The following is a 12,839-nucleotide window of genomic DNA, read 5'->3' as shown; positions in this document are numbered from 1 at the left end:
AAATTGACACCTTATTTTTAGCCGTAATACAGTCATACACTTCCCCTCCCCATTCCCAGAGATACTTAACACGATTATTAGGTAACAAAACAAAACATGCTGGTCAGTTAACTCAGTTGGTTAGAGTGTGGTGCTGAAAACATCAAGGTCCGGGGTTCAATCTCTTTACTAGCTAACAAAATCCAAAAAAACAAAAAAACAACCCCCCCCCAACAACAAAATCAATGAATTTCATAAAAATGTTCAAGTTCAGTAAGAAGCTATTTTTTTCTAGAGGCATTTTAGAATTCAATTTCCATTGGCTTTGTTCACCCCACTGCTAGACTCATTGGACAGGGAAATCTTTAGATCCGAAGGCTCCATGTTCCAGATGTCCCTGGCGTATTCCTTAATTGTTCGGTCGCTGGAGAATTTCCCCGAGGCGGCTATGTTTTTGAGTACCATCATGTTCCAGGCCTTTGGATTCTGTAAACAACACATGTATATACAGCCCAGTGCCTGAGTACCCAGCAAGCTTTAAGACTAGCATCAGGCCAAGCACATCCTAGCACATTTCATGAGGAAAACGACAGTAATAGACTGTAGTGAATTGTACATTCACTTGTTCCTCAGCTGAGAGGGAGGTAGGACAGACTGCACTTTCTTCATATTTAGAGTATGTTTCTCTTAGGAATGAAAAAAAAAAAAGAACTTTCCACTTTTCGAGAAACCAAGGATATATTCCTGTCATGGTTACAAAGTTTTGGCAGGTGAACTGTATTTCTCATGCTTTTTTATGAACAAAGATCACTCCCTTTAAACTATGGGGAAGGAAGAGACTGTCATTCATTGTCTGCTAGACGCCATGGTAAAGAAGTCTAACCAGTGTCTCACAGTCAGAGTTTGAGAAACTCTCCTCTAGAATGTTAGCTATAGCGTAGGCAAACCATCCCATGGGAGGCTTTACTGACACACTTAGCGTATCTTGTTCTTTCTGAAGGTACGTCCCTCAGTAGGTTTACACTGAATCCCAAACACTCCATTGGGGTTTCAAAATAGGGTCAATTAAGGCTTTATCCTTAATTTAAAAAATCACATCTAAATCTCATAATTTTCATAATAGGATAAGAAGCTATTTGATAGCCTCATGATTTTGTAAAGAACTCTAGAACTATTGGAAATGACAGGACATTATTCAAATCCACTAGCAATGCATTATAAGCATTTAAAAGAAAGACTAAAGCTATTCATTCCTTTCTGTACTGCAAAACAGAATCTGAAATTAGTTTTTCAGACTTTGGAAACTTACTATAGTATCAGGGGAATAAAAGCTTTTTCTCTTCACTTTCTTTATTTAAATGGATATGAATAGACTTGCCAGCCATATGGGTCATGTTTACTAAGCCTCAACAATACAATTATTGTTAAGAGTAAATAACTGCAATTTGGGGGGACAAAAAACCCCAAACCTACAATTTGCACTAATGAACAAGAAGTATTGAATCAAATGCTGGGCTTCTAGATGGGCATCCTTTGGATTTGGGTCATAATTTTAACAGAGGAGACCCATTGTTTAACACTGACATTCACATTTCCCTTGCCCTGTTCAGTCCTTTCTTTCTCTGTTTTATTCATATTTCGTGAGGACGCCATTCTCTTCCCTCTGCCTTTGAGTTCTTGGGGGCCGTATGTGGCCACCCTCTCCAGTGTCCAGGAAGCAGTAAGTCGCCGCTTAGCTTGGCCCTAGCACTGGGCCCTTGCTGGTTTTAATTTGAACTTGTTCTGCCCTTTATACTGTTGGGGGACTGGACGTGACTCTACCAGAATATAAGGGCTGTAAAGCAGCACAGGCCTGGAATTATCCTATTTTAAAACCCCAGTGGGACATCTGGGACAACTGTAGGAACTATCCTGTCACCTGCCTTGGGGAAGGAATAGAGAAAAATGTTAGTGAAGCCCAACCTGGAGTCTTGGTACAGAGCTAGCCTTCTCCTCTGTGTTCCCCCAGGGTACCTGCAATTCACTAAAAGTCTCTCCTGTAAGAGATGATCAACCTTTCCGCATGTTTACAAAACAGAGAGCTATTTGATAAAGATGTATAACTTTGCATAGGAAGTCTTATTCACATGGTTCTGACCTTTTTTTGTATTGGGTTTTTTTTTTTTTTTAATTATAGTATAGGCTTCCTTATTTTTCTCCTTTTCTTTTTTTTCGAACATTCAAATATGAAACCTCTCCTCTTTCTATACATTTATATTCTTTTTTTTTCCTTTTTGTCTTTTTTCGTGTCCGGCAACGGACCGCAACCCTCAGTGTCGCGCCCGTACCGGACCGGGACCGGCAACGGGATCGCAACCCTCGGTGCTGTGCCCGCCCCTCGCTCAGCCAGTGAGCGGGAACCGGTCTGTATGTGGGATCCGAACCCTCGGCGGGAGCGCCGCCGCACTCCCAAGTGGCGTACTATAGCAGTGCGCCACCGGGCCGGCCCTATACATTTATATTCTATTCATATAGCCCCACTCTATGAGTAGTCCAGGAGAGGTACTTATTTTCCAACTTTCAAAGAATAGGGGATCAGTCTTATCCCAATAAACTGAGGCTCAGCTTAGAATCCTCTTTGCAGGTTTTGCAAATACTGATGGTGGTCCCATCCACTATTGGGTCAGAATCTCTCAGAGGAGGTGGGTGGGGTGGTTAGGGGACTGGCCTCTGTACTGTGAAAGAGCTGTGCTGGTGACTCTGATGTGTGCCTCAGGTTAAGAACCCCGGCACTGAGCAGGCTCCTTGAAGGAAGAAAAGAAAGAACCTGACCTTGTTCACGCCGTGTTCTCAGAGCCCAGCACAGTGCCTGGCAGGGGAGGAGTCCCAGTGCCTCTCTGAGGCTTTCCATCCTTAGCTTCCAGCATATACCTGCTACAGGGTGGGTGCTCCATAAATATTGAACTATTTGTCATTTTTTTATTTGGATATTACAAAATTTAATACTTGATTTTTCACTTGTGAATTAAACATTTAACTGCTACTGAAATGGCAAATCCCAACCTTTGCCCAAACATGGGAAAAGTCAAGTTTTGATCAGAATAAGCTGGACAATTGCTTCACTTTCTTTTTTTTTTTGATTGGTAGTAGGGCCCTGCTATTTAGATTTAATAAAAAGAAACAAAAATTGTAGTTAATCATAGTAAATTTGTTTCTTTTATAAATCTCTGCAACTTACCATGTACAGCTGACTGACTTTTTCTTGACACTTGACATAGGCTTCGTAGTCTGCAAAGACCTTAAATCTGTTTATTTTTGTTAATTAGAAGGAAAAAACAAACAAACAAAAAACAAGAAAAAGCTTCATTAACAGATGCATTCTAAAATTCCATTTGAAATTTTCTTTTGCTAAATGTCAGGCATGGCTAGCTTACCAAATTCATATTTCTGTTCACAAGAATTTTAATCAGCCCTCAACCTTTTTATGGTTCTTCCCACATGTAAGAATGTCATCATATGGATGCATTTGAAAGTTGGGTATATCAGTGGATGGAGAAAAAGAATACCAGATTTGTGGGTCTTATTTTTAAACCTTACTGCATCATTGGCAGAGAATATCTTTTTTCCCCCAAGACTGGGTTATCTGATCAGATCCCAGATCTATGCTAATCTACATGAGTGGGTTGTAGTTGGTTTAAGATGTTTTTGTCCCCTTTTCACAGCTCAAATAGCACCCTCTCCTTGTGGGAACTCACCTGTCATGATAAAATAGCATGTTGATGATGTCTTTGAAGAGGTCAGGCTGCTTGGGAGAAAAGAAGCCATTGTCAATCTGATCAATGACCAGCTTCAGCTCAGGAATTGCCTCGTAATATTCTTTTGCCTTGTACCTGTGGGGTAGGGGTGGGTGGGTGATAAGAAAAAGGCCGTAACAACATACTAGACACTGCCTTTAGTGTTTTGTTAAAGGCCCTTAACAGCACACGAGACACTGCATTTAGCTGTGAAAAATGCATTCAGAAATACTAGCATTTATAGAAGCCATTGTAGATTTCAGCATGGGTATAGACACATTTTTACTAGATAAATTTTCCTCAAGTTTATTTTCCATTCTAAATTTGATTTGTTCCTAGTAACCAAAGACTCTAATAACAGTAGATAATGAAAATATGGTCACAGAGCAATAGTCTAATCTGGTAGAAACACAGAAGCTCTGTTTCAGTGCAGACTTTATGGCTCTAAACAAGCTTTGTATTAAGTGGACCAGTTGCTTTTTGAGATCCACAGGTTCTCAAAATTTGTTGCTACTGAGTGAAAATTACTTCCCAGGGTTAGGAAGTATATTTAGCACTCTCTAAATTTTGTGATTCCCATAGGTCCTTTGGACAGTACTTTTTTTTTCTTTCATTCCTGAACTCAGGCAAACAAATCTATCTAGATATTAAGTGAAAACAAGTGTTCCCGAGTGCTTCTGTACATCCATGGCTATTCTTTTCCAATTTTAGTCCATCTCTTTGAGATCTTAGAGGAGCACTAGAAAATGGTTTAAATTATAGGCAAAAACTTCCAACTAGAAACTGGTTCATCTTTTGATCAAAGTAAAAATCACAGATGCAGAGAACTGAGTAGCTCACTGAGGCCAGCTCTGCAATGGCTGATAACAAAGAGCAACTACTCCATGTACCTGTGTCTGAGCTCCCTTTATTTTTACTTGCTGGGTTTAGTAAGACTTGATCTGTGGCCAGGAGGCTGCCCTGACTCCTCATGGCAGATGCTATGCTGCCACATCTCATGTGACCCAGCCTCCATGGGTACCTGTGTGGGCAGGATGCCCTCTGAGATCATGGACCCTCCTGGGGATGACCCGACCAATAAAGAGCTGCTCTCTCACCCTTTCTTGTCCAAAGCAGCCACATCATCGACCCTCATGCCAAAGATGAACAGGTTCTCTTCCCCAGCTTCCTCTGCCATTTCCACATTGGCCCCATCCATGGTCCCGATGGTCAGGGCCCCATTCAGCATGAACTTCATGTTGCCTGTCCCTGAGGCTTCAGTGCCTGCAGTGGAGATCTGCTCTGACAGATCTGTGGCTGGAATGACTGCAAGAAAGCCAAGTTAAAATGAGTGACTGTCTCTCTAAATCTTCTTATATGTGAGCGTTTGTCTAGCTGGCCTGTTCTGATCACGCAAGTAATACATGCACATCAAGACAAACGTTAAGTGGTATAGAAGGCAGATCTTACTCTTTCCCCTTGACTCGGCCAACCACTGTGGTGCACTGTTGATGTGCTACATAACTTTATGCGTATACTACTCTTTCTTGGTCTGTAAACTTTAAGGAGTATCTACTGGCTTTGTGCTATAAACATTGATACTACTTTTCTGTTGTCCCTTTCTCCTTTCCAATTTTTGTTTTGGCTTTATTTTTATTTCTTCTGCTTTATAAAATATTTTGAAACTTCTCTTTCTAGATCCATAAAATTCAGAGCATCTCTCCTTTCTGCTCTTTTGCAACACGAGGGGAGTGGATTTTCTGCATTCCTTCCTCTTCTCACCTCCCTCCTTCCACTCACTGCAGGAAATTAAGCCATGTGCAATTGAAGTGTGCCAGGGGCTGGACATCAAGCCTTTAACCTTTCAGGCTGATTTACACACAGATAGAGCTGCCTGAAGCCCTTCTTGTCACCACAAAGGTCAGGGCCACTTCTCTGCTTTACTAGGAGAGCTTATTCATGGATTAGATCTAAGGACTTAGCTCTTTTCTCTTTATGCAGACATTTCTTAAACAGTACCACTAGGGGACCCAAAAATACCACAGAAAAGAGAAAGCTTCCTTCTATCTTTCCAATTTGGGAAGTGGGTGAACATACATTTGGCATTTGCATGTGGATGGTGCTTTGTAAGCATGTGATGCAAATGGACAAAGGTCTCAGTGGCAGAGAAAGGGACATTGAAAGGGACATTCTTGCCATCCTTGCTGTCCCCCTTGGGAACTCCATGCCAGATGCCCCAGTGCCCATACAAGGCACATCTAGGACTTGTGCTTTGGCAGCCTGACATCTGCCCTCATTTCCTATTGCTCCATGAACAAATGACAGCCCTTTCTTCCCTGCAGGGACCAGAGGAACATCTGGGGACTGGTGAGTTTGTGTTCTCTTGCAGAAGTGGGGCTAGGAACTGAAGACCTGTCCTCTCTTTTGTAGAGCAGGTTTGCATCATGCCAAAACCTCAGGCTACCTCCTCCAGCACCCAGCTCTCACTGGTTGGGAAGAAAATGCACTTGGAAATGTGCTTCTGTGGTACTGACTGTGGGGACATCAATGTCATTGTCAGATGGGTCACCTTAAAAGCTCTTGCCTCAGGCCCTCATTCTGCCCAAGAGCGGCACCTTTTATCTTAAGTATCTAGTGCCCTGAGGTTAGCCACACTGTTTTCCTTACTGAGTAATCCCTATAATTTGCTCTGGCTCCCACACATTTTGTAATGACGACAGTATACCTTTTTCAGCAAGAGACACCCTGTAGTTCTCCAAGAAGATGACTTTCAACTTGTTTCCAACCATGGGGTCATTGTTCACCACATCTGCCACTGAGGTGATCAACTTTATGATCATTTTGGCCATGTGATATCCCGGGGCAGCCTTGGGGAAGAACGTTAAACACAGTGACAGAAGGCGGCCGTGACCCAGTGGAGAAATGGCAAGAGATTAGAGCCCTCAAGTCCCCACTGAGTAGGGTCAACTTACTTTGCCACCGATGATAACTGTCCTTGGCACGAATAACTTCTTAGGGTCTTTCTTAATGCCTGAAAAAGAAGTGGATGGGACAGAAGTCAGTTGACGGCCAGGGTGGCGAGACTGTCCACCTCCGTGGGGCCTGTGGGTGGCTGCAGGGCCAGCTCACGGTTGTACATGGTGACCACGTGCAGGCAGTTCAGGAGCTGCCGCTTGTACTCGTGGATCCTCTTCACGTGGACGTCGAACATGGACGAGGGGTTAATCTTCACTTTGTACTCCTTCTCCAGGAACCGAGAGAACTTCAGCTTATTCTCCTGTTGAGACAGGGCACGGTGCACAGCCCTTCTGACTCAGGTTTTACAGAGTGGAGTATGAGCCCCCCGAGCGCGTGCCGGGAGGGCCCCCCACGCCTCACCTGCTTCACGTTGGCTATTTCCCGGAGGAAGACATCGTCACCCAGGAAGCCGTGGAGCTTCGTCAGCTGGCTCAAGTCTTTCACGTAGTCTTCCCCGATTTTCTTTCAATTTAAAGAAGGGGTGGCTTTAATTCAGGGGTGGAAATCAAGCCCAAATGAGCAGTTTCTGTGAGGACGGGGTGAGTGGCTCTCACCCAGTTACAACAGCATAGTTATACATGGTACACACAACGGTGTCACTCACAGAAGAGCCTAGAAATAATTCTCTGTGAGAGGAACACTGCTGCTAGAATCTTAAGTGTAGTTTTAGTGGTATTAAAGTGTTAAACACAGGAAATCTACTCCAAAGGGTGACCAAGAACCCTGTTATTCTATTAGTTATTTATGAGTTTTGTTATCCTCATTTACTAAATAGGTATACCATCTTCTACCCATGTGTCATATGAATACTGTTAGCCACGACCAGCTACATAATTTGCAGCACCCCTTGTTCAAAATTTAAGAATTTTAAGATGGCTACAGCAGAGAATTAAACCCGGCATGGAGCTCTGTGTGACTGCACAAGCTACACGATGATGAAGCCAGCCCCAGCCCTGCTGCAGATGGGATTTGCTAAGGATAAGGGCACTCACATGCCTCTCGGCACTCCCCAGTTACCTCTGCTATCAGCTCTGCAAGCCCCGGGTTGCAGAGTAAGAGCCAGCGCCGTGGAGTGATCCCATTGGTTTTATTCTGAAACTTGTCTGGTTCTAGCTCACTGAAGTCCTTGAATCTGGAGATGGAAGAAACACATCACTGAATTTGGCTGAAATGCCAGGGTCCTGCATGCTAGATAAAGTTCGGAGTTACATTAAAGAAGCCAAGTGCAGGCTTACAAAGATTAAATAAAAGTGGAGGGAAGGGCTGACAGCAGCTATGACTGTCTTTCCAAATAGAAATTCATTTGCAATTCAAAATAATTACAAGAAAAATTCCAAATCTAATCACCTCCATCTGACTTCCTGGCACTGACATATATACCAGACTTTCAGCAGAATATTTTTTTTTTTTTTTGGCTCCTAAGTCTAGAATTAGAATGGCTTAGAGAGGATGGCATATTTTCTTTTCTTTCTTTCTTTTTAAAGAGAAGCATTCTTTGTATAAAAGAAAATACTTTTAAACATTGTAACAGGCCTTTCCTCATTGCTAAATGCAACCCTGCATTTGTTAGCATTGTTCCATTAACAGATCAGCGTTAGACCCACAACCACGGTAATGGAGGCTCACACTTCCTTCTTCACGATGTCTGAGTGGATTTTAGCCACGCCATTCACAGTGTGGGAGCCCACAATGCAGAGATGGGCCATGTTGATCCTTTTGCCTCCATCCTCTTCTATCAGAGACATTCTTCTCAGACGGTCGACATCTTTAGGAAACAAAGCTGCAATTCTCTAGCCAAAGGGAGAGAAAGACCTTGCTGGCCACTCAGGTTTAAAGCAATAACGGTATTCACTTCCCAAGCAAAATCTTTGATGGAGTGAATATAGAACTTCACTCTCACAGAGAGGGGCAGAGTTAGCCCTAGGGAGATGCCATCTTTCCATTTTAGCACTTTTAATGAGCCCTGTTCAGACTTGAGTATGCTTGTCATATCAATGATTGAAAGACGTTTGGGCCTCATGCTTGGAAAGGGGGAACACTGCAGCCACCCTGAATGTCTTAAGAGCTCATTCTCATAAAGGGAAGAATGTCTCAAATGACTTACATCTAAATGCTTCTGATTTATCTCATAAATGATTTGCAAATGTCGAGGAAGCAACTTCTCCACCAGCTGCACTGGCCAGCGCTCCAGGGCTTCTGGCAGCACTGTGTGGTTAGTGTATGCGAAGGTCTTCTGGGTGATCTCCCATGCCTGACAGAGAGAGGGGTCAGCTGCTTTCCCCTGCAGTGCACACCCACCACACAGGCCAAACACTTCCTCAACTCGGCCTGTCTGCAACAGGACAATTCTAAGTGTATACACACTGATTCTAACAGGTTCCTGAGTGGTCCAGATAATGGGAACTTTTCTTTTCAGGGGCGGAGGAGGGAGGGTTGGGGGTAGGAGGTGCAGAAGATATTTGTGAAACTGTGTGATAAAACTTAAGACAGCATTCTAATAAATCTCTACTATTGTGACATGTCTTTTATTTATTAAATACACAAAGGTTGTAGAATAAAAAATTAATGCTCTCAGCAGGTATGTTTAAAATGCTGAATTCCAAAGCTATGGGTATACTTTCAATTAGCTGTCTTCTGAGGTTACAGAATTTAATTTAGAATCCTTTTAGACACAAAAACGGTAAACATAATATAAGCCTTAATACAGCTATTGGTCTACATCACATTAGGAATGTATTTATTTTGTTTTAGTTTTACTCCCTGTAAAGCACATCCCTGAGGATGGAGAAATGTCAGCATCAGAGCAAAACATACCTTTAACTATTGGAAGTTAGCAACAGTAACTTATTTTGAAAAACTGAAAAAGAAGCTTTTTGGCAAAGTCTTTCAACTACCGATATCCTGGTTTATTAAAGTAAAAAGAAGCCAGACTGTCCAGACCTTAGACCAGGGCAATTTTTCAATATCCACGAAAATCCTCATCAGCTCAGGGATGGCAAGTGCAGGGTGGGTGTCATTCAGCTGGATGGCCACCTAGTGGGGAAAGACAGCAAGGTGAAGGTGACTGGTGGCCCGGGCTCTGGCTTCCTTGTCCCACACATGCCTGGGGAAAGCACCAAGCTAAATGCCCAGCTTCTGTGAAACACTTGAAGCACACTGTTCCTACTCGACTTGTTCAGCACTGGGAGAGAGCAGTAAAGCTGATAGGAAATCCTGGCCCCTCCATGGACCCCACCTGCAGAGACTGACTACTTGCCTGATCCGGAAAGGCATCAAATGCAATTCCTGCACTCTCGGTGGAGCCAAACTTGGAGGCTTTGAAACGTCGGATGATATCTTGCAAGGTAGCAGCCACCACAAAGTACTCCTGCTTCAATCTTAGCTCCTTCCCTTCAAAAAACTTCAAGCCAGAGAGACTGAATGAAAGTGGTTCCCATTGTAGGTGTGGTCAAAAACGTGACTGGTGTCTCTTGCCCGGGAAGCTTTGAGGATAAAGCCCATTTTTCTTATGAAAGATGGCAGGTGGAACGCCAAAGCATGAGCCTTTGCTCTTTCCTGGAACCCCACCAAAATGACAGCAAAAGGGTTTTAAAAAGGCATACAGATAAAGGATAAAGAGACTGGGAGAGAGAAAACAACAACTTTTTAGAAGCTTAAAAACAGATGTATGAGTGGTAACTGAGCCAGAAGACCCAAGAAAGCCAAATCCTGACCTGGTAGTGGAGAAGAGCCAAAAAGCAACTCAGTTTATACATCAGAGCCATCAAACACATATTCTCATCCCCAATCCTCTCAACATAATTACGCTGTAATTTTCACTGGCTCCTTAATCAGTGTTTACATTATTATGACTACGTAAATGCTACAGACAGCTGATTTGTGTGTACATGTGTCCTCCTATAATGATTACTTTTCATTTTCTTAAAAAGTTTTTTTCCTGGAGTTCATAATTGTTTCGTTTGTTTGCCTACTTGGTTTTCTGAGTACTTTCCCCTAATTATCCTGCATTCTAGCCCAGTTGTGTAAATTTCCTCTCACTATATTCAAACACATTAGGTGTTCCATTAACTCAGTCTTTTTGAACAGTCTCTTCTGGATCGCTCCTGAGTTGGCTGCTCCTTGGGACTGCTGCTCCACTGTCATCTTAGAATCTTCTTTCCCTGTTATTCTGAGGACCCCTGTGCTCATCTACAGTCTGGGGTCACTTGTTTTCTGGATCCCATGTCTTTCTCTTTCTTGGTTTACTCCCCTTCATTGGGAGTACACACACTTCCAGGGTCTCCTGGGAAAAAGTGTGTGCACGGTCAATTTTTTAGCCACCTTACACATCAGAAAACATCTTTATTCTGCCCTCATAGTGATTATTTGCCTGGATATGGAACCCTCAGATTTTTTTTTTTTTGTCTTCTAGTTTTCAGTGTTGGTGAAAAGTATAGTGTAGTTCTGATCAGATTAATTAATATTAATAATTAACTCTGGTAGAATTAATATTATCTGCTTGTGTTCTGAATTTGGTTGAGAGAAGAAGGCCGAACTCCAGGAAAAACAAAGTTTCTCACTAGTTGCAGGGTGAGGGCAGGTGCAAGATCCTTGGAAGGGAGACTAATGCCTGGGTTAGGGCTATGGCCAGGTTGAGGAGAGAGAATGAATTTGTTTTTGTAACTGCAGAATGAAAATGATTTATCAACTCATTCTTAAAAAAACATAATCCAGAGAGCTACCTTTTACCCAACAAATCTGGTCAACTTTTTACCCCATGCTTACTTAGAATATGTTGTCAATTACTGCAGATGCTTATTTCCAAGTAGAGTTAGGTTTGGTCCTTACTGAAGATAGGAAGATGGATTTCAAGCACCTTCCAGTTATACAATCCTGAAGGCCTGGGTTTGGCCAGGCAGTGTAGTCCCAAACTTGGAAAATTCTTATGTTGACCATGAAACAGAATAACATTTTGCTATGGGGTTATTGATTTCTCTGAAATGTACTGAAGTCACAATATTTTCCCCAAATAACATGTACCATCAGGTTCCTGAAAATCCACATAATCCTACTCCCCTCTTAGAGGCTGTGGCTTAACACCAAGTGGATATCTGGTCCTAGGGACTATTTATGTCCTAGTCCCCAAGATCCTTGTTTTCTGCCATCTTTGTAAAGCAGAATACTAGTTTGATTGCTTCTGAGGTTAACTTTAGAAAAAATCATTACTGCATCAAGAGTATGATTTTACCCATTGGAGAAATTAGAGTCGCTTATATTCAAACCAACCAAGAATCCATAGCAGTCATCTGAGATCCAGTTCCAAGTTTTTAAAAACTGAGCTATTTTTAGAATAAAATTAGGATAATCATTTGTAAGAAAAAGTTTAAAGATACAAGTAAGTGGCAGAAGAGACAGGTGTTTGTTTATAGGCCTGCTCCGAGGTCCATCACCCCAACCAGCCTGGGGGCAGAGGGCCAGGAAGAGCCCAGTGAGTGAGGGAAGAGCCAGGCAGGAAATCACAGGGACTTCTGACGTTGCACATGAAATTTCTGTCTGGAAAGGAGCTAGTGCTGTACCCATGATCCAGCTCATGTTTTATATTCAGGTTTTGAAATACAACTACAACAAATACAAATGCAAATACAAGTACAAATGCAGAGCCTTCCCAATTAATGATGGGGTCACTAATCAAGGCCAAAACACCAATTCTGATTTCACGAATTCTGAAAATTTGTTTTCCTCACTTGGTTGTAATTCAGGAAGAGATATGGAGCTTATTCTGCACATGAAAAAAAAAATGAACATTGTGTTTTATAGGGTTACTGAATAGGCTTTTGTAAAAGGACTTGGTTCTGTCGCCACTGAGAAAGCAAGCTTGGTTACTCACGTTATCATTGGGATAGAGGACCCGGGAGATGTTCTCGGCCAGGTTCCGGTCCAGCACAGCCTGAATGTAGTCACCAACATTAACTGAGGGGAACGTTAGAAAAACAATAAATAGACAAGCCAGCCATTGTTGTTGGAAGCCCCTCGATCTCACCTGATGCTTGCTGCATGCCATGTGGGATTCCTAAAATTCCTAAAAATCCAAAAAGATTTCAACAAACCTTC

General features: G+C 42.5%; 1 protein-coding gene across 1 annotated transcript; it reads right to left on the bottom strand.

Moving 5' to 3' along the window:
* Nucleotides 1-242: 242 nt before the first annotated feature.
* On the bottom strand, nucleotides 243-12,810 carry LOC103589421 (glycogen phosphorylase, liver form-like). Its single transcript, XM_008571389.1, has 14 exons — nucleotides 12,616-12,810; nucleotides 10,006-10,149; nucleotides 9,690-9,782; nucleotides 8,854-9,000; nucleotides 8,376-8,539; nucleotides 7,767-7,881; nucleotides 7,110-7,211; nucleotides 6,861-7,008; nucleotides 6,704-6,762; nucleotides 6,457-6,598; nucleotides 4,850-5,057; nucleotides 3,714-3,848; nucleotides 3,197-3,263; nucleotides 243-465 (listed from the first exon to the last, which is right to left on the bottom strand). The coding sequence occupies exons 1-14, from the start codon at nucleotides 12,787-12,789 to the stop codon at nucleotides 289-291; spliced, it is 1,875 nt and encodes a 624-aa protein (XP_008569611.1). The 5' UTR covers nucleotides 12,790-12,810; the 3' UTR covers nucleotides 243-288.
* Nucleotides 12,811-12,839: the final 29 nt, after the last annotated feature.

Source organism: Galeopterus variegatus, unplaced genomic scaffold (assembly GCF_000696425.1).
Source record: "Galeopterus variegatus unplaced genomic scaffold, G_variegatus-3.0.2 Scaffold687, whole genome shotgun sequence".
Classification (NCBI taxonomy): domain Eukaryota; kingdom Metazoa; phylum Chordata; class Mammalia; order Dermoptera; family Cynocephalidae; genus Galeopterus; species Galeopterus variegatus.
Note: the sequence above shows the minus strand (reverse complement) of the source record. Positions and strands in the feature narration are given on the sequence as shown.

Bases quoted from the DNA above. Each gene is read 5' to 3' on its own strand.
- LOC103589421 (XM_008571389.1), bottom strand. From the start codon at position 12,789: ATGGCATGCAGCAAGCATCAGGTGAGATCGAGGGGCTTCCAACAACAA. The intron at 5,058-6,456 runs GTATACTGTCGT...GCTTTCTTGCAG, and splicing joins GGTGTCTCTTGCTGAAAAAG to TCATTCCAGCCACAGATCTG. The intron at 3,849-4,849 runs GTGAGAGAGCAG...CCTACCCCACAG, and splicing joins GCTGCTTTGGACAAGAAAGG to GTACAAGGCAAAAGAATATT.